Source organism: Lactuca sativa, chromosome 5 (genome assembly GCF_002870075.4).
Source record: "Lactuca sativa cultivar Salinas chromosome 5, Lsat_Salinas_v11, whole genome shotgun sequence".
In the NCBI taxonomy this organism is placed as follows: domain Eukaryota; kingdom Viridiplantae; phylum Streptophyta; class Magnoliopsida; order Asterales; family Asteraceae; genus Lactuca; species Lactuca sativa.
Window position 1 is genome coordinate 369243996 of NC_056627.2, and position 22499 is coordinate 369266494.

Below are 22499 nucleotides of genomic sequence, written 5' to 3' on the forward strand. Positions count from 1 at the left end.
GCACCATGCCCCTCCTTTCCGCACTTGCGGCATGCACCACTGGGCCAACAAACTCCGGTGCCATCTCTCTCACACTTCCCACAAGTGTGACCGCTCCGATCCCCCATTCTAACGTCTACGGTCATGGACCGTTTCGGCGCCGACTGCGACTGCATCGGGGCCTGCCTCATCTCACGCAACCGCAACTCAACCTCTAACTCACGCCACATGGCGGCCTCCTGCGATACCAACACGGTCTCGCGCCTCTGCGCAGACATGAACTGTCTGATACCCCCCCCCCTTGAGCATACTCGGATATCGGGACATCTGAGCCTGCTCCGAAGCAAACTCAGGGCAAAACATCGCCCTCTCAATAAACATCCCGGTGCTCTCAGTCACCGACTCCAAATCCTGCTTCAGCTTAAGGAACTTCCGAGCCAATTTCTCCTTTTCATCCCGCGGAACATAGCGAGTACTGAACATCCCTCTGAATTGATCCCATGGAACCGCAGCCCTCTGCGCATCGGAAAATGACCTCGTGGTCAATCTCCACCAATCCTTCGCCCCGAGCCTCAATAGGTTCAGAGCACACCCCACCCTCTGATCAGCAGGGCATAAACTCGTGGAGAAACACCCCTCCATGTCTGATAACCATCTCATAGCAACAATCGAGTCCTGAACTCCATCGAATGTGGGAGGCTTCGCATAATAGAAGTCCCGATACTGAAAACCCCGACTAGCCCCTTTCTTTGCCGTTGCTACAGCCGTTGTAACCGCCGCGGCAGCCGTCTCTGCGAAAGCCGCATATCGCTCATCAAACTACTTCAATCGTAGTGGTCCTGATCGACCCAAACAATTCTGGCGACTCAGCCCGCAACAATGCAGCAACCTCATCACGCAGGATCTCGCGAATCCTCGCATCCCGCTCGCTCGTGCTTGTCCGATCGATAACCGGGTAACAAGATAGCCACAAGCATCATCCACTACGAACCATGGTACTCATCCCATGACATCCCTCCTCAACATGCTTCGGTGTATGGTACCTGAACCATAGCACCACTCCTCAATCTGCTCCAATGTATAGCACTCGAACCACAACATCTATCTCAATCTGTTCCGATGTATGGTGCCCTGACCATAACATCACTCTGTATCCGCTCCGATGTATGGTATTCGAACCATAACATCACTCCTCAATCTGTTCCTTAGGACCTTCAGAATGCCCCCTGTATCAAGTATGGGTCCTCTGCTTTCAGTAGTACGGGCCCATACTACCTGCCACATCTACCCATACTTTCCACACGGACCATCCCAGAGTTCCTAAGTAGCTGATAAACCTGCTCTTTCACCCATCTCATCGCGCGTGCTCGCTTTCCAGCGAAATCCTCTACTCTACCAGCGCACTCATCTGGCTAGGTTTACTCCCTAGTCCCTTCTGCTGTCCTCCCACTTCTTTGCTATCAGCTGCTGAAGAGTTCCTAATGATGCCAGCCCTCTACCTCCTGAGTATCGTCATACTCACTTAGTAGCTGACTCCCATCATCGATAACTCCACAAAGCACAAAGCAAGCAGCATTCGAGCATTGAAGCATACATAGGACTCCCCATCTGTGGTAGCTCCACCTTCTCGGCTCATCCTCGGAAGTACCTCCGTACCCCGTAGCTTTACCCCTTGTGCGTTCTAACTAGATACTCTCCCTCATCACATACACACAAAAGCATAACGCACATATAACAGCAAACCCTAGACTAAGGCATCACAAACCAGGCCACTCTAGTCCTAAGATGTGAAATACCTAGCCTGTCTCTAACATGCAATAATATCTCATAAGTGCATAATAAATATTTCGTAACACAAAAGTAAGGGTATTTTGGGAAATCACCGTGTGGCTCTGGCTGATTGTACACACTGCTCTTTCTTGCTTTCTCTTTGAACTCTTATTCACTTTTAGAAAACCATTTATTTGAAAAACTTTTTCTTACTTCCTCAGTTTGAGTCCAGATTTACCCGTAGGCGCGTCCGAATCCCTCAAACCAAGGCTCTGATACCAATTTGTAACACCATAATTTCCAAAAACAAAATTTTCATTTAAATAATCAATTTAATATTAAAAACACTTGTTTTAAATCTTATTCACATTCGAATTACAAACATAGTTTCATTTTCATTATAATAGAAGACCAGGATCCTCCATAACACAACTCTTTCTTCGGTGTGTACAATCGAACCGTTGCCATCCCGCGTTACTGTAAGAACCTGAAACAACATAACATAAACAACGTAAGCACGAAGCTTAGTGAGTTCCCCAATATACCTTACGCACATACGCCTTTCCAGGCCCTGACCTTCCGGTCAACTGTACAATGCCTTCCGGCCCATGAGATAATCGCCTTCCGGCCCATAAGATGTTTGCCTTCCGGCCCGGACCTTTCGGTCCACATAACATTGCCTTCCGGCCCGGACCTTTCGGTCCACATAACATTGCCTTCCGGCCCGGACCTTTCGGTCCACATAACATTGCCTTCCGGCCCGTAATAGTATAAAACATAACACATGTAACATAATACTCATAACACATAAATCATACATCATACCGTTCTTTCTATCACATAAAGTCTCGCCTTCCGGCCCGTATAAGCATACATCACATATAAGCACACATCACATATAAAGCATCTACCTCTCTAGACATAGCATGAATATAACACACACGACCTTCCGGTCTAAAAGTCAAACCCTTCCGGGTGAAGTATAGTGAGAAGACTCACCTCGCGGACACTGGAAAATAGCAACTCCTAAAGTCCCTTGCACTTGATCCTCCGAGCTACAAGCTCCCTGTAACATCATATATCCCTTATTAATACCTCTATCTTCCACGTTAACTGACCCTAAGAAATCACACCAGTCAACTCTGGTCAACAGTCCATTGTCAGCTCGACTGGACTCGGCGAGTTCCCTGGCGACTCGGCGAGTCTGGTCGTCCTTCAATCCTCTAAGATTCCCCTTCTACTCGTCGAGTATCCTCTTTGACTCGACGAGTCACTCCTGGAAGAATCGCGGGGCCACCCCGACTCCATTCGCCGAGTCTGAAGAACAACTCGGCGAGTCCCAGTGAATCTTCAAGCTACTCGCCGAGTCTGATCATCCGACTCGGCGAGTCCACGCCATGCAGTCGATCAAACTGCTTCCTGAGATACATATTTTCCCGAATATACAAACATAGGACCTTCTGGACCTCTAAGGGGTACTAATACAGGGTTATAAACGTTGGATAACATCACAACAATCCATCTAATCCCAAATGGGTTTCATAAACCCTAAATTCGTGTACACATCAAAATAACAGGAATGATCCGAAACATAACCTGAAAACGTACTCTCTGTGTCCCCAAACCTCAGAACTCGACCCCCTTGCTCTTCCTTTGGCCAAAATCCTTCCTCTTCTTGCACCACAATTCCTTCAAAGTCAATAATGGCCTTCAAGTTTGCTCTAGATGCCACAGTCGTTTAGGGTTCTCCACAATCGGCCAAAAGACGTGAAATGACGACATAACAACCCTTATATACGACCCAATACGAAACGGCTAGGGTTTCCGCTGAACAGCGTCGACTCGCCGAGTCCATATCTGGACTCGTCGAGTCCGGTCGTGAACCCGCGACCAAACCTGCGACTCTACTCGGCGAGTCTGGCTCCAACTCGTCGAGTCTCCCCTTTAAAACACCCCCAAAATGCAACTTAACAATACTTGAGATTTTGGGCTGTTACAGGCTCTCTGATGTAGAACACTTGTTTGGCTTGTGACGCATATATGAGTTGATCATCTTTGTATGCTTCGCGTCGTGTGTCGATACTGGTGAAACTATCACTAGAAATAACTCCTGTTCGAGTATCAAACCACTTGCAACGAAATAGTACAGTTGAATAATCATGTGTATACCTCAACTCTATAATCACTACAAGAAAAAAGGCCTTTTACGACGCTCATTGCGCGTCGTAAATGGCTCAGACGACGCGCAAATGCGTGTCAAGGAAGGCCATGTCATAAAGATAGACGACGCGCATTTGCGCGTCGTCTAGAGACGACGCGCATTTACGACGCGCATTTACGACACGCATTTACGACGCACGGTTACGACACGCAATGCGTATCAAGGAAGGCCCTGTCATAAAGGAAGACGACACGCATTCGCGTGTCGTAACCTTACGACGCGCGTGTTAATGACACGCAATGCGTATCAAGAAAGCCCCTGTCAAGAAAGGCCATGTCATAAATGAAGACGACACACATTTTTGCGTATCGTAATTTTAATTTTTTTTTAAAAAAAATATATTTATATATTTATTAATTTATAAATTAAATTTGCATTTAATCTCTCATAATAGAAATGAAATACCATATACAAAAAATACAATCCATTGCATAATATAAAATAAAATACCATATACAAAAAATACAATCCATTGCATTTAATTTGTATGTATAACAAAGACACATGTGTTAAACTTGTTACCATTAACATCTAATCGTATGGACTCGAGTGTAAAACTTGTTACCATTAATATCTGATTCATAATTCCTTTCAACAAGATTGTTACCTGCATAAATGAAAACAAACAGGAACATTAACAGCCCAGCATGCTCAAGCCTCATCAATACAACAAAGGAGACAAAAGTAATGTAATAAGCCAAACATTAAAACCAAACATTAATATAAGAGATGGGAAATCTTTTACCTGAATATAACTAGCACCAAACAAACCACCATTTCCAAGCTGGAATTGAGTCCGATGCAATGTGACTAAAAAAACACAAATCACTCTCAAATTTCACTTACCCCTTTCACTTTCACATAACACCAACCAACCTACTTATAAGTTGCTAATTATCTGTAAATAAATGTGAGTACTGAGTACATTGCTATAACGGGTAAAGAAATGCAAAAACTTAATTAAATTTCATTGCCCATATTTATAAACTTGAAACAGTTTTTTACCTTGAGAACGTGGGAGAAACCTAATTGGTAAATGGAATAGCGTGCTATCTCACAAAGATCACATGAACTCAACTTCCAGACCTGTATTCCTCCACCAAGAGTTCCTTTGTGAGATGGATTTGTAAGGGGTCATAAGTAGATGTATCCAAAAGATTGCCTTAAGATATTATTGGAATCACTTCCACAATATTTTTAACTACATCTAATTTTACTTAGAAAAACAATCCATACTCAAATTCCTCAAGATAGAAAGTACGCATATACAAACAAACATCAAGGCAAAGAGTGAGTAACTTGGAGTTGATTGTATAACAGATGCAATATTGCAATTCTAAGGCAAAGCCCAAACTAGAAATCCTTTAACAAGGAACAAAAACAACATTCTTAAGTTGCTGGTGGCTTAAGCTTATTATTAGAAACAAGAAACGACAACATGATACCTGTGGTAAAAATTCAACACCCTTGGCTTATGTATTTTCTACATAAAAGAGTACGACAGTGAAATCTACAACAATATTATATGAATCTAAAACTTCACACTACCAACACTTTGCTCCAAAATTGTGATCTAACAACATTCTAACTACAACAATACTTCACAATAACAAGACACAAAGAAACCAAAAAAGAAAGTGGTGCATATGCATTACATCAAAACAATGATACCTTTATAAAAAAATGGCCTCATTTCCTTTTGTTTGAAAGAAATTGGTGTTTGTAATCTATGAACAAAAAACGCAAAGACCAAGGTTAGCATTTGCTATATAGAAAGCACAACTGGACATATGAATATATAATACGCAACATAAACTTCTATCTCACAAAAACTGCAGATCCCAACTCATCAATTTCATTCATCATTTTCCTGATCTTTTGATCTTCTTCATCAGCAACATCCTCAAAAACTTCTATCTTTTTCCTTCTCTGCATAAACTTCTATCTCACATTCAGTGTAGTTTTACACAGAAATGTTGACCAGCATTATAATTTATATGAATGCAATTATCTTCAAACAGGGGTCCACATCCAAACTCACAACAGTAGCACGTCGAACCCTAGCCTGTGACATTATAGAAATATGATAAATTTCAGTAAAATGAGCAAATTATAACAAGCACTCCACAAATCAACATCTACTCTATAATAAGTAGAACCTAATAAAAGCTCAGGAGGCCGATACCACAAAGTAACAACTCTACTTGTTAAAGGTTGCCTTTGATTGCTGCTAAAAATAGTTGCTAGACCAAAATCCCCAATTTTTAAATTTCCATTGTTGTCAATCAAAAGATTTGAGCCCTTGATGTCTCGATGTAGGATTCCATGATTGTGGCAGTGTTCTAGCCCACAAAGTAATTGTTTCATATAACATTTTATTTGCAAGTTCAATACAATAAATCCATATTAGAAGATAGAAGTTATGTGTTATTGGAAAAAAATTCTTCTACTCAATAAACAAGATGGCTGCCTAAAAGAAAGAGATATACCTGTGATTCGGTAAAATCATAGGAGATGCTGCAAGTCCAGCAAGATCATGCTCCATGTAATCAAATACAAGATACAAATTCCCAAAAACCCTAGATGTTAGTAAACCTTCAAGCTTCATCAGATTTGGATGGTCTAACCTACGAAGAACAATGATCTCTCTTGCCATAAACCTAACACTTTATGGATCCATCTTAGTGAACCTTACCTTCTTTAAAGAAACAATCTTTCCAGTTTCAATGTCTCGAGATCTGTACACACTGCTGTAAGTCCCCTGTCCAATCTGCATCCAAATGTACACAGTTTATATAAAATCTAACAGTTTCACTTTAAAATATAAGCAAAAGAAGGGCAGACCTTGTCTAATTTGTCAAATGAGTCTGCTCTTCTGAGCAACCATCCTTTAATGGCTTCCCCTGCAACAGCAGTGAGCCAAGAAGGCCAACCAGCAGCTTCTTGAGCACCATCAAATCCATTGGCAACGCTAAATGTTCTACAGATTTTAGGCTGGTGTATCTCTCCGTTTCCCTTGGTTTCAGTTTTTGCAGTTTTTTGAGATAGTTGCACAAGCGGTTGCACTTGCACCACAGGTCGCTGCTCATAAACCACACTCTTTCTCTCCCCTTCATCCCATGGTGTTTGTCCTGAACTTGCTGTGTTTTCTCTGTTACCCTCTGAAATTAGCCTAGCAGTAGCTTCATTGCTGCCATTATCAACCTCCACTGCATTTGTGTTTAATTTTTATATAATGTTTTCAAAGACTATGGAAAATAAAAAGAAACTTACCAAATTCTCTACACCAGGTAAGTTTCCTCTTTTTGCAAGATTGACAGCAAGCTCCAGGTTGTTTAACTGCAGTAAGACATCAAATTAGGATTGTGATAGTAATAAAATAGTAATACATGTCAATGATGAAACAACTGTAAGAACTAACTTGTCCGCTAACAAAAGGCACAATAGTTGCTTCATTTAAAGTGGCAAGTAAGACCCGCCCACGTCTATTGACAGCATAAAAACCCCCAACTGATGAAGCTTCAGATGTTAGAAAAATTGGGTATGGGCTAATTCTATTTCCGTAGACTGCAGTAGCTGTTTCAAGATCATATACGAATAGAAGCCCCAGCTTGGTGATTACGTAAATCAAACCATACTTGTGAGATATCTAAAAAGTCAAAAACATGTATGTATAAAATAATATTAAATATGTAATGCAACTTGTTACATAAAGAATGAAAGATTAAGTACCTGCATAGCAACTGGAAAATCATCTGCAAAATCTGGAGGGAAGAAAAGGTCTGCTTGTTTCTTGGTAAAAACAGCCTTCCTTGCATTATGTTTGCAATAGAGAAAGAGAGGAGGAGGAAAATTAGATGCAGTACATAAAGAGACACAAAAAGGGAAGAAATAATAATAAACGGCTCATAAAAGAATGAAACCTGGCTGGGCCACAAGCTCAATGACATGCAGCTTTGATGTAACCTGTCCAGCATTGGAGCTTTTGGTGGCAAAATAAATAAGAATAGAAGGATTCACATTGCCAGAGACCTGTTTGAAATGTATAAATATCCGATCAACTTTATGCAACTGTTTACAATGTGAAAAGATATAGAAAGCAACTATCTTCTATCTTTTTTCAGTTGCAGTATTAAAGTAAATATGAGTACTTTGAAAGAGGCAAATGATGCTGCATGTGCTTCAAGGGCTTGACTCCGCTGCTGGTAAACAGAAAAAAGATGCATATTTCCTTTGCCTAACTGGGGTTTCTGTCAACATCAAAAAACAGGGTTAAAATGATCCATAAAAGTAAAATGGTTAAGTGTTTGCATTTAAGTAATGAGTAACAGCTAACAACAAACCTCTGGTGAGCCAGGGGCAATTCCAATTAACACCAGCCATTTCTCAGATGGATCGCATTTGTATGTAATGTGTGTGCGGATGGTATGTTGGATTCTTGTCTCGCATCTGCATTGTTGATTCATTCTCATGAGGCGAGTCCATATCTCCAAACAGTTTGATTACAAAATTCTGATTAATGAACCAATAAAATAATTGTAAGGCTGAAAGCACTATGTTTGAATTCTTACAGAAGATGGTCAAACTTACCGGCTACAATCAAAGTCAAACAAATCCCGCCATGTTTCTTTGAGGCATTACAACGAGTTCTTGAATAAGATATTTCTTTGAGGCATTTCTACAAACAGGTTATTGGCAGCTGACAAAATGTCATTTGTATGAACATATGTCACCTCTCGCCCTCCCCAGTTCAACAGTTTGAACCTCCATATGTCACCCGACGCGTTGTCTAGAGAGAAAAGTAGCAACAAAATCGAAGAGAAAGAAAAGAATTAGACGAACTCGGTATAGAAATAAAAATCAAACCTTGAAAAGCATAAGACATGGCGACTGGAGCTCTTAATAGAGGGTGACTCGACAAAAGGAAGCAGAGGCAGCGAGGCACGTTGCATCGGCGCTTCGAAGCAAGCAGTAGGTAGCAAGAAGTTTTGGGGGAAACGTCGACGCCAAGAAAGAAAACCCACCGAGAAGTCTCCTGCCTCTTCTTGAGGCGACGGCTTCTTTTCTTCTGATTTTCTGGCCAGGCGAAGTAATAGGGCGAAACCAAACTCGTATTAAGAGGTGAGTCGGCTATTTGAGGGAAAAGAGAGATGAGTTGACTGTTTGAGGCGGGAAAGGGGAATCAGGTGGAGAATGGAGCTCTATAGGTGACTCGACAAAGGGAAGCAAAGGCACGTTGCATCGACGCTTCAAATATGTAGGCGGATGACCAGGAATTGCAAGTCTACTGTTACCTTTATCGACGGATGATCGGGAATTGCAAGTAACGATGGTCGAAGTGAGAGGGAAGAAGTAGGCGGCGTCCATAATTTGGGCAAGAGGGAAAGGAGAAAAAAAAGGAAGGCGGGGTTTTTAATTTTTTCATAATTTCATTTCCCCCTACTGTTAAAGGATGGAACGCGCGTTCCATTAAAAATTATAAAGCGACATCCTTAGACGACGCGCATTTTATTATAGGTGCCCTCCGTGTTTTTTTTTTTTTTGTTTAGACACTAATTTAAGGGCACGCAATAATGCGAGTCCTCTATTGTTAAATTTTTTGAAGAGATGACACTTTTTTAATGTCGCTCTCTTTTGCGTAACATAAATCAACGAGTGTCGTGGTTTGCGCGTCGTAAAAGGGTCTTTTTCTTGTAGTGAATCTCTTCTAACTGGCCATAATACTTCTCGCCTTTCTCACCCACCGCTAAAACCCCAGAGTTTTGTGTTGTACGTTGTGTGTCACGACTAAGTACCATAAACCTAACACCATTGACTATGCATGCGGTGTAAGAATAGGCATTCATTTGCGGGCCCATTGCAAGAACTGACAACTCTTCGTGGAATTCTGGAGATTTTTCTATTTTCATTTGATGAACCTAACAATTATAAATTAATATGTATTATGTATTCGTTAGATCAATGAAACAAATTTGTTTATTAATTTATATTACCTTTTCACGAAACCAATTACGAAATTCTCTCTTTTCATCACTTTGGGGATGCTCAGATTTGAATTTCCTATGTTGATGACCAAAAGATATAGATTTAAAAAGATAAAATAAAAAATTAAGAATGAAAGTTAGAGATAAGATTAATTACTTAATATACTGTCTGACTTCTTCACAGCTATTCAATACAAACCATTCCATGTTATGCATTTCCGTTAAATTAAGAGTTTTGATTTGAGTTGTGCTGGTCGGTCGACATTTAGACTCAAACATCCAAAACTTTGTTTTTTCAATGACAAGATCTACATTTCTTTCCGGACGATTCTTTACATCTCGAAGGTACATTGAACAAAATGATAAAGCTTCTTCAGCAACATAACCCTCAGCTATAGAACCTTCTGGCTTCGCCTTGTTTCTGACATAGTTTTTTAGTTTTTTCATATATCTCTCGAATGGAAACATCCATCTCATACAAATCGGGCCTCCAGCAATTGCTTCATCAGGTAAATGCAAAAGTAAATGAACCATAATGTCAAAAAACGCCGGAGGATAAATCAATTCTAACTTGCACAAGATTGCAATAATGTCTACTTTTGCTTTCCTCATATCCTCCACCTTCAATGTTCTGGAACAAAGTTGCTTGAAAAACGTACAAAGGTCTACAATAGGTGTATAAGTATCTTTGTCTAACAACCCTCTTACTCCAATCGGTATCAAACGTTGAATAAGAATGTGGTGGTCATGCGATTTCAACCCAATAATGTTAGTATTGGTATCGTTCACTTTCTTACTAATGTTAGAACCAAACCCATCCGGCAGCTTAACCTCTTTTATAAATTGACAAAAGAGTTGTCGACTAGATTTCGTGAAAGAGTATCTTGTCTGGGGTCTATGAAACTTGTCACCATTTTTTTGCAACCATTCATTTCTCCGAATGTTTAGAATTCTCAAGTCCTCTCGTGCATTTGATGTGTCTTTGCTTTTATCGTTCATTAGGAGAGTACCTAACAAACTCTCGTCCACATTTTTCTGGACATGCATGACATCTATGTTGTGTTTCAACTGTAGAGAAGACCAATACTTGAGTTCGAATAAAATGCTTCGTTTCGACCAGTTCAACTCATAATCTTGCCGCTTTGGCTCCCCGCCTCCATGCTCAGGATGTTTACCCGGTTTACGAGTTAGTAGACGACCTAGTTGCTCTTGTATGTCATCATTATTAAAGTGTCTCGGAGCGGGTCTTGTCTCTTCCATACCATTAAAGTCCAACCTCTTTCTTAACGGATCATTAGCATCTAGGAAACGACGATGACTGATATATACGACTTTGTTTGTTGCACGGTACGAAGGAGTGTCTTCATTGCAAGTAGCACATGCTCTATACCCTTGCCCACTCCAACCCGATAAACTACTACGAGCTGGCCAATCGTTTATTGTCCACAACAACATAGCTCTCATCGTGAAGAATGTGTTTGTCGCCGCATCTTTAATACGTACGTCTGAGTTCCACAAATGTTTAAGCTCTTCCACCAACGGTCTAAGGAAAACATCCATATCCTTACCTGGAGCTTTCGGTCCTGGAATCAACAAAGTCAACATGAATGATGACTCTTTCATACAAAGCCAGGGTGGCAGATTGTATGTGGTGAGTATGACCGGCCATGTGCTATGTGGATTACACATGTTTCCAAATGGATTGAAACCGTCAGCTGAAAGACCTAGGCGTACGTTACGGGGTTCACTCGAGAAGTCGGGGTATTTTTTATCAAAATCTTGCCAATGTTCCCCATCAACAGGATGAATCATCACACCATCTTCTGAATGTCTGGTACTATGCCAAATCATATTTTTGGCAGTGTGCCTCGAACAATATAAAAGTCGTAGTCTAGGGGTCACAGGAAAGTACCGTAACACCTTATGAGGTACTTTCTTACCCTTGGTGTTTTTATCGATTCATCGGCTCTCTTTACAAACGGGACAAACTTGCAATGAATCATGTTCTTTCCAAAAGAGACAACAATCGTTTTTACACACATGTATCGACTCATACCCCAGGCCAATAGACTTTAGTTTCTTTTTGGCTAGATAATGTGAAAGGGGAACCTTGTTGCCTTTGGGAAATGCTAATTGCAAGAGCTCAAGGAGTTGATCAAATGAACTATCAGTCCATTTGTTGTTCACCTTGATATGCATTAACTTTGCTAGAAACTCAAGGGAAGAAAAGATGCAACCAGTATACAATTGAGTTTCCATTTCTTCCAACAACTGTGCAAAATCATCATCCACACCGCTACCCCTTGTATTCGAGGTTCCTTCATCGAGGTTGGTATCATTTTCTCTCAACTCCCACATCACATCGTCGATTAAATCGGCCATTTCGTTACTTGGCAAGACGACGGGAGGAATAAAAGATTCACCATGATAGATCTAAATTTTGTACGCCTTACTGAAACCATTTATAAATATATGGCGTTCAACTACAGTCGGGTACTTGAAGTAACGGTTATCACATTTTTCACACGCACATCTGATTTTACCATTACTATCAAGGTGCAACTTCGACTTCTCAATAAAAGCTTTGAGTCCTGCTTGGAACTCGGGATGGTTTCGATATGGATTAGTAGTCCAGCTTTTATCAATAGACATGATGTTGCTGAAACATAATTTTGGGTTTAGAGTTTAGTATACAGAATTAGCATTGTTTTTTTTCAATCCACATTTTTTTTACATCTAAAATAATACAAAAATTAAGTAATAAAAAAATGAAAAAAATAAATTAAAAATTTTTATTTATGCATTTTTTTAATTAATTTTAATTAAAATTACTTGTAAGTTAGCTTGGGTAAAAACTAGAAGCTTTCTAGTTTTTGTATATAAGTTTTTAAATAATTTTATAGTTTTTTTTTGTGTTTTTTTTCAATTTATAAAAATAATGTATTTTTATTTTTTTTTCAATTATAGCATCCTACTTATAAGAAAACCACATACTTTTACATACGTATTATGTTGTTGTGTTGTTTTTTTTACCGTCGAGATTAAAATGTATATAAGTTTTTAAAGAATTTTATAATTTTTTTTGTGTTTTTTTTTCCAATTATAAGTTAACTATATAACTTATTGGTTAATTAATTTGGAGTTAGCTTGGGTAAAAACTAGAAGCTTTCTAGTTTTTGTATATAAGTTTTTAAACAATTTTATAGTTTTTTTTTTGTTTTTTTTTCAATTTATAAAAATAATGTATTTTTATTTTTTTGTCAATTATAGCATCCTACTTATAAGAAAACCACATACTTTTACATACGTATTATGTTGTTGTGTTGTTTTTTTACCGTCGAGATAAAATGTATATAAGTTTTTAAAGAATTTTATAATTTTTTTTGTGTTTTTTTTCCAATTATAAGTTAACTATATAACTTATTGGTTAATTAATTTGGAGTTAGCTTGGGTAAAAACTAGAAGCTTTCTAGTTTTTGTATATAAGTTTTTAAACAGTTTTATAGTTTTTTTTTGTGTTCTTTTTTCAAATTATAAAAATAATGTATTTTTTTTATTTCAATTATAGCATCCTACTTATACCAAAACCACATAGTTTTACATAATACATAAGAAGGTGAAATTCACATACTTTTACATACATATACCACATATACACCAAATACAAATACACACAAAATAACATCCTATTTAAACCAAATACACACAAAATAACATCCTACCAAATACAAAAGTTTCACAATCATATATCACATTTACAACAAACATACATACATTCACATACACACAATAACATTCTACTTATAACAAATACATATAATTTCTACTAATATACCACATATACATCAAACACACATACATTGGAATATATATACCAAATTCACATATATTCAAACAAATACAAAATATACAAACCAATTTTCACATATGACAATTATCACATAATTTCACATATAAATACAACTTGAAGCTATATAACTAATTGCAATTAAATAACCACAAACAAAAAATTGAATAACTTGCTTCTAATCCAAAACAATACCACTAAAAACAAGAATATGAACAATTTATTATCATTCAATCATTACATAAAGCTACAAATCGAAATTCATACAAAATAAAAATGAAATTATCAAAAAAAAACTTACCTTTCTTCAAGAAATGGAGGTACCTAGAAATTGATCCCAAAGCTTTAACCACTTGCTTGGAACAATGCTTCTAATCCAAAACAACACCACCAAAAATAAAGAATATGAGCAATTTGTTATCATTCAATCACTACATAAAGCTACAAATCGAAATTCATACAACATAAAAATGAAATCATCAAAATAAAACTTACCTTTCTTCAAGAAATGGAGGTAGAAATTGATCCCAAAGCTTTAACCACACCTAGAGACACTTGCTTGGAACAATGAGGGGAGAAATTTGCTTGAAAGAAGCAGATTGAAGAAGAAATCGGCGATATGGTGAAAGAAATTGGAAGCAAACAGAAAGGAATATGAAGAAGGGAGGTTATATGCGTGCGTTTTTTTTTTTTATCTGTGATGACCAATAGCGGCGACACCTTTAGCGGCGACGCTTGGGGCAATACCGGCGACAATCAGTAATAGCGGCGACAAACGGGAGGGAAGGGTACCGCGTCATTTTTAGCAGACTATTAGCGGCGACTTTTTTTAACCTTTAGCGGCGACATCTGTGTCGCCGGTATTAGGTTAGACCGGATAAGGCACCCCACCCGTTGGATTGGATATATCATCGAACGGTTGAGATGCAATAGAGGGGGAAAGTGCGGATTCGGGTGACAACCCTTTAGCGGCGACACTATTAGCGGCGACAAGGGGCTTTACCGGCGACTCAAGCTAGAGTCGCCGGTAAAGCCCCTTGTCGCCGCTAATAGTGTCGCCGCTAAAGGGTATATTTCTTGTAGTGAGTTCCTACTTAATTACAAAAATGCCTTAGCAAGGAAAAGATTACAAAAAGGTACGTCCATATGTTGAAAAAGATTGTAGAACGTGTGCGTATGCATAAAAGATTACAGGTCTTGTGTAGAAAAATATTACAGATGATGTCATTGTTTTACAAAAATAGTCCCCGTTTAATTACAGAAAACGTCTCTATACATAAATTTTGTTACCACCAATTTTCAAATTTTACCCTTGAGCGCCATGGGCACCACCACCACCAACAAATATCTATAAAAAAATGGTTTACCTTGATCTTTAGATTTCAGTCGTTAAGAATAAATATTCTAAATAAACTTAAGGAATTAATCGTTAATCCTCCCAAACAACAAAATTAAGTTGTTAAACAATTCATAGTAGCTGTGCGAGATAGAAATGGCGCCAGGAATTTAACGACGTGGAGGAAGTTTAGTAATATATAACTAGGCTTACTCTTAATCTTAATTTTGGGAGGGGTATTTTAGCGATATCAAATATAATTTTGATATATAGATAAATTTGTAAACATTAAAATTAATTAAACCTAATTAAATTATAAATTTATATATAGATGAGAGTTTTATTGTTTAAATTGAATATATACTTAATTTTATGGTTATAAGGATATAGAAGTAATATACTATAAAATTTGTAAGGATAAGAACGGAATTCTCCCAAATAAATATATACATGGATATCATTTCCTTTCATGTTGATGAATTGCTGAAACATATTGTCATTGGAGCAAAAGTTGTAGAGTCGTAGCAACACACCCTAAAATAAACCCTAGATGTAATGTTAGTTTATGACATCATAAGAATAATGGCTTTAACATGGTTGAATTAATATGACTCTAGTAAAGAGTTTTTTTTTGTGTAATTTTTATGCATATATATATATATATATATATATATATATATATATATATATATATATATATATATATATATATATATATATATATATATATATAGGATTAGGTTCATTTGAGACCACTTATATTTTGTGAGACCGTGAGACGCATTTGTTTATTTTTTTTTATTTTTTTTATTTTTTTTTAGTTAATTCATGTTCCGAAAATAATATTTAAAAAAAGAATTTTTTGATTTTTTCATTTATTTTGCATTTTAAAATTATTTTTAGAATATGTACAGTGTAATATTCTATTTAGAATATTTCACGTATTTTTCAAAAAAAAATTCTTTTTTTTTTTTATTTTTTTTAATTTTTTTTTATTTTTTTTAGTTAATTCAAGTTCCGAAAATAATATTTAAAAAAAGAATTTTTAGATTTTTCCATTTATTTTGCATTTTAAAATTATTTTTTAAAATATGTCAGTGAAATATTCTATTTAGAATATTTCACGTATTTTTCAAAAAAAAAAACGGATTTTTTTTTTATTTTTTTTATTTTTTTTATATTTTTTTTATATTTTTTTATATTTTTTTTAGTTAATTCAAGTTCCGAAAATAACATTTAAAAAAAGAATTTTTGGATTTTTCCATTTATTTTGCATTTTAAAATTATTTTTAGATTTGGTCTCACGGTCTCACAAAATTAGAATGGTCTCAAATGAACCTGAACCTATATATATATATATATATATATATATATATATATATATATATATATATATATATATATATATATATATATATATATTTGTTTTTTGTTCTTTTTCTCGTGCTGTGCTGATTTATATAAAACAATTCCACTTGGTAACTTGGATTGCAACGTACTTATAAACCCCCATAGATGTTCCATGCCTTCTGTGTTAATCTTCACTACCATAGCTTAATTGCATAAAGTTAGAGATAAAGATGCTGATCACAGATTGTTGTGATTCACATAATTTTAAGAATATTCCATGTACAGGACAAGCAGAATAAAGAAGTAAAAAAGATGATCTGACATATTTTTACAGAGAACTTATACTCCTTGTCCAGTGTGACAAGTGAGCAACTCTTCCTTACCACCACCAAAACTTATGGAAATGATGTTTGTAGACCTTTGATTAAAAAGATCGTCATGGCTTTCTATTTTACATTCTCTTTGCAGTACTTTTAAGGTTTAGCGGCAGCTTTATTACTGCAATCAAAACTGAACATTCATATATGTAAATTTGCTTAAGAGGGTGTTTGGCTTAGCTTTTGAAAGCCAAAAAGTCATTTTTGTAAAAGATGGAAAAGTTAGGATTTCGTGACTTTTTAAAAAGATGCCATTTATTCTATAGGAAAAGTTGAAAAAGTCAGAACTACCAAATATCTTTTTGATTTTTAGAAAAAAAATAAAAGTTAAAAGTCACTTTAAAAGTTATCCCAAACACAGTAGAGATGGATATATACCTTTTAAGTGCAAAAGTATGTGTTAATCCTCTGTGATCTTTGCTACTATTTTAGACTTTGAGAGAGTGTTCAATTTTAAAGGCGTGTTTGGTTCACAGCATTCGAAGGCATTTGGAGGAATTAAAATGTAAATTTTAGTAAAAATTGTGTTTGGTTGATAAACTCAAAGAAATTAGAATTCTCTAAATTCCATTAAATTCGACGTTGGAAGAAACTGGTTATTTTTTGGCTAAATATTTTAGATTTTATTCCTTATTTTTTTTATTAGAAAGACAAAATTGCCCTCCCAACACCTTTTTAGTTTATCTATGATTTAACAAATCAAAACAAATTATCATTAACTCTCCCCTACCAACACACCAACACCCACTCACTCCCCACCCCTACAGCCACCTACACCCTACACCCATACACACCCTACACCTACCTCCACCACTCTGTAAGTTCTAAACCTAGTGATTAACCTTGATCAATAAGGTTTAAGCTTTGTGACAGCAACAAAGCAACTGGAACAGATTACAGGGGAGAGGGCAAATATATATTTTTGATGTTGTAAAGCTTTCATTTTTCTTTATATATTATATGCAAATTCAGTAAAAAAAAACATAGGTTTTAGCGGGCAAAAGTTTAATAAATGAAAGTTCTCATTAATAATAATAATAATATACAAAAAATCAATAAAAAGGTATTTTGGTCAATAACATAATCTATTTTCCATTTTCTTTGACAAACATGCAAATCAAACAAAAAACAGATTCCATTCCATGTCAGATATGCGCACAGTAGATTCTGATTTCAATTCCTTTGATAAATTTCATTCCTTCCAAAAACATTATGCGAAATTACCCTACTGCTTGCTAAAGATATTTCAAACTTCTGTTAATAATTCAATAAGGCTAATATAAAGGAAAAAGAATATTTGTTTTTTTTTTTTTTACAAAAAATGCATTCTCACGATAGTTCATTCAGTTAAACCTGCAGTGAGCTTGAAATTATGTGAATAAAAAGATAAACATGTTTGAACGTATGTAATATAAAAAGAATCATAGCCCACCCAAAGCAATCTCATTCCCTGTCTTTTTACCTTAGAATAAAAATATATAAATTGATTGAAGGAAGGAATCTGTTTGAAACAATATTGACCAGCCCTTTTCAACTTGCAGCCTTTTCATGTACAGTTCCCCATAAAACGTGGAAGAGTCCAACTTACGGTCTAGAGCTTGCCCACGTCCAACAAACATGTTAATTACTCACTTAATCATGATTTGAAACATTTAATTAATTAATGTGTCTTATATGGGGGTTATTATTTGTTGCAAGAAGAATATATGTGTTCAACTTGTTCCACCATTTTGTGAGTATCCATCTTTCAAAGATACCTTTAGTAGTTTTCAAGCATCGAAGCACCTCATCTTTTGAATTTTCTTGTACCCAGAAAAGGCGTCAAGCTTTCCCGGTTTCATATAAATACAAGTGCCATCAACACCTCAAACTTCAACCAAAACTCATTTCCCACTTCCTTCCTATTAAAAACTCACAACCAATCGAATCATAATCTAGACTGGACTTTGATCGATCGAGTGAGATGGAGAAGATAAAATCATTGGTATCCGAGAATGGTGTTGTGATTTTCACCAAGAGCACCTGTTGCTTGTGCTACAGTGTCACCATTCTGTTCCAAGAACTTGGGGTGAACCCTTTAGTGTATGAGATAGATCAAGATCCTCAAGGAAGGGAGATGGAGAAGGCTTTCCAGAAGCAAGGGTGTAACTCACACCCTGTGCCAGCTGTATACATAGGTGGCAAGCATGTGGGGTCCACCAACGAGGTCATGTCCCTCCACCTAAGCGGCTCCCTCATTCCTCTGATCAAAACGTATCAGTCCCTGTCTTAAACTAATAACCTCCACTCTGAAAGAAATCGGGCTGGCTCAAGACTATGATCAGTAGTAATCTATTTGTTCAACTAGACTATGTTCTGTATTAGTTATTAGTACATTTGTAGCTTTTCATTAGCTTCAGGGTAAGGAAGATTGGCTTTCAGGCAATAATTATGATTAATTATCACTAGTTTTTATTTATTCTATTCACTAATGGGAATTCGTGGATATCATTCCACATCATTATGGCCATCGGGAATCAGGCCCTTAAAGTATTAAAACTTGAGAGTACCCTTCAAAGTCAGTTGCACAATCGGGAATTGGTGGGGGAAATCATTAATGATTCTTATTAGTAGGTGTAAACGAGCCAAGCCGATCCCAAACTCTTGGCTCGTTACAGTTTTTATGGCTCGAGCTCCAGCTTAGCTCGTTTTGTTTCAACCTTTACAAATGAAACTCTAGCTTGGCTTGTTAAGGATCTAAGAGGCTTGGGCGCGCTCGGCTTGAGCCCGGCTCGTTTATCGAGCAAGCCTAAACAAGCCAAAGTTCCGCTTGCTCGATTAGACAAATAGCAAATAAAAATTTTAACTTGGGTATATGATCACACCCTTACAATATTCAATAAAATGTCCCTAAACTATGCCTTAAGCCAACTTGACCACCTATCAATTAAATAGGTTTTTTTTCATTCTTTCTCTCTTTATACAAGTTCCTCTTTCATTCATTTTCTTCTCAAAAACACGGGATCAATTGAGAACTCATAGTTTCACAAGAACCACAAATTTTTTTTTGCCATCAATTATTTTGGTTAAGAAAATGACTTAATGAATTAAGACGCACGTATATAAGTGCATTTGTAAAAAAAAACTCAAAACACATGATTTTTTAAGAGTGCATGTATGCACAACACAAAAATGCATATATGCACACTTATATGCATGCATGTTTTTTTTAGTGAATGTATGAATTGTCACATAATATATTGTTTATATGTATTTTGTATATTATCATACTTTAGTTTAGCTATTCGGCACATGCCCTAATTGTATGTAACATCATCAGTTTTGGCATAATGTTTTTGCCATTTTTTAGTGAAAATAAAAGTTTTGAAAATAAATAAAATAATTATCAAATTAATAAAATAAAATAAATGAAAAATAAATAAATTAATAAAATATTTAGATTAAAAATTTCAAGAAAATAGTTAATTTGGACTTAAAAATAGAAAATAAATTAGGAGAGACTAAATTCGACAAATTGGTCAAACTTTACGGATGAGATTGTAATTATTTGTGATTATTCTGATAAAATAATTATATTATGGAGTTTATGCATAAAACTTATAAACCCTAACCCACTCCTACTAAACTAGTCATAATATCACCTATGTCTCGGATGAGACTTAAACCCTCAACCTCAAGGAGGGAGGACAACACTTAGTACCACCGGGGTAGAAGCTCAATTTTAGTGGTAAAAATGAGAAAGTTTAAACTAGAATGTAACGACCCGTTCCCGGTATGATGATTTCTTGGTATTTATTTTGAAGTTTTGTTAAAGGGACTCGGCGAGTTCATAGCCTGACTCGCCGAGTAGGGACGGGATTTCGAGCACGTGTTAGTTGGCGACTCGGCGAGTCCATATTCTGGACTCGGCGAGTCTGTCCGTCTGGGAGAAACCCTAAATCCCCGGGTTGCCCACTATTTAAGCCACCTTATAGCCCCCAATCTCGCCTCTTTCACCCTCAAAAGCTGTGAGAAAACCCTAATTCGTTCTTGAGTGATTCTAAGTGATTTTTGTGTGCAATTGTGAAGGCTTGAAGAAGGAGAAGAAGAAAGGAACAAGGAGAAGGATTGTAGAGCAGAGATTCAAGGGAAAGCAAGAGCTCTTTGAGGTATTCTTCAGATTTCCTTCCCTTTTATGCTTTAAAACCCTTTCTAGATCTTGATTATGCTTTTCTCAAGCCTTATGTTGTTATGGAAGCCATTTTATGTCGAGTTATCCTTAGATCTGTTCATTTAGGGGTTGTAGAGCCCAAATCTATTGTCTTTATGGAGCTATTTTGCATCATAACCCTAGATCTACCCTTTTAAGTACCTTTTTTAGCCTTTATTCCCTTGTTCATGGGTTTGTACACGTAAAGTTGGAAACTTTACGTGGTAAATCAGCTTATTGGACTCAGATCTATCATTTGTATGTATTGGATTCGAGCAGAATCGAGTGTAGAATAGTTGCATGGCGGTGACTCGGCGAGTCGAGTCGCGAGTCCCCGATTTCTTCCTTTTTCGCGGTGTCGAGTTGGACCAGTGAGTAGTGGAGTGGACTCAGCGAGTTTGAGGGTAGACTCAGTAATGGAGGGACTCGGCGAGTTGTTCATACAACTCGGCGAGTCCAAGGCAATCTCCTTAAGCTAAAGAACAACTCGTCGAGTTGTTCTCATGACTCGGCGAGTCGGATGAAGATTGTCTGAGTTCTTGGATCGAATGAGTACTCGTCGAGTCGATGCCATACTCGACGAGTAGCAGCGAGTAGGGTCGAGGAGTGAGAATAGGGACTCGGCGAGTTGGCGGCCCAACTGGGCGAGTCAGGTCAACTGTGAGTTGACTTTGACCGAGAGTTGACTTTGTTCAAGGGTAAAAGAGTCATTTTACCCAGTGCAGTGTTTAGTATTTGATTGAGTGTGTTTATGGACTTGTAGCCGGGGAGATACCGGAGCAGCAGCAGTTAGCCCTTAGAACTATTCACTCAGCAGCCAGTTCACGAGGTGAGTTTCCTTCCAGTAGTTAGCATGTTTGATGCCTTCGTGGCTCAGACACGATTTATGTGTGTTCATGCTAGTGATATGTTTATGCTATGTTCAGTCAGCTTCGGACTTCGGTCTGATGTCAGCTTCGGACTTCGGTTCGATGTAGGGGACAAGGTCCCAGTCAGCTTCGGACTTCGGTCTGATGTCAGCTTCGGACTTCGGTCCGATGGAGGGGGCAAGGCCCAGTCAGTTAGCTTCGGACTTCGGTTCGATGTGGGGGACAAGGTCCCAGTCAGCTTCGGACTTCGGTCCGATGGAGGGGGCAAGGCCCAGTCAGTTAGCTTCGGACTTCGGTTTGATGTGGGGGACAAGGTCCCAGTCAGCTTCGGACTTCGGTCTGATGTCAGCTTCGGGCTTCGGTCCGATGGAGGGGGCAAGGCCCAGTCAGTTAGCTTCGGACTTCGGTCCGATGTAGGGGACAAGGCCCCAGTATGTGCTTGATATGTTATTATTTGGTATGTGGTAGTTTGGGGGAGCTCACTAAGCTTCGTGCTTACAGTTTCAGTTTTGGTTTCAGGTACTTCCGCTAGCAGAGGGAAGAGCTCGGGTTGATGGCATCGCACACACCACAGTTT

The 22499-nt window shown here is 37.4% G+C and overlaps 1 protein-coding gene across 1 annotated transcript; it reads left to right on the top strand.

Moving 5' to 3' along the window:
• Positions 1–18728: 18728 nt before the first annotated feature.
• On the top strand, positions 18729–19327 carry LOC111892714 (monothiol glutaredoxin-S11). Its single transcript, XM_023888767.2, has one exon. The coding sequence runs from the start codon at positions 18828–18830 to the stop codon at positions 19134–19136; it is 309 nt and encodes a 102-aa protein (XP_023744535.1). The 5' UTR covers positions 18729–18827; the 3' UTR covers positions 19137–19327.
• Positions 19328–22499: the final 3172 nt, after the last annotated feature.

Coding starts and splice junctions, on each gene's coding strand:
- LOC111892714 (XM_023888767.2), top strand. CDS start 18,828: ATGGAGAAGATAAAATCATTGGTATCCGAGAATGGTGTTGTGATTTTC.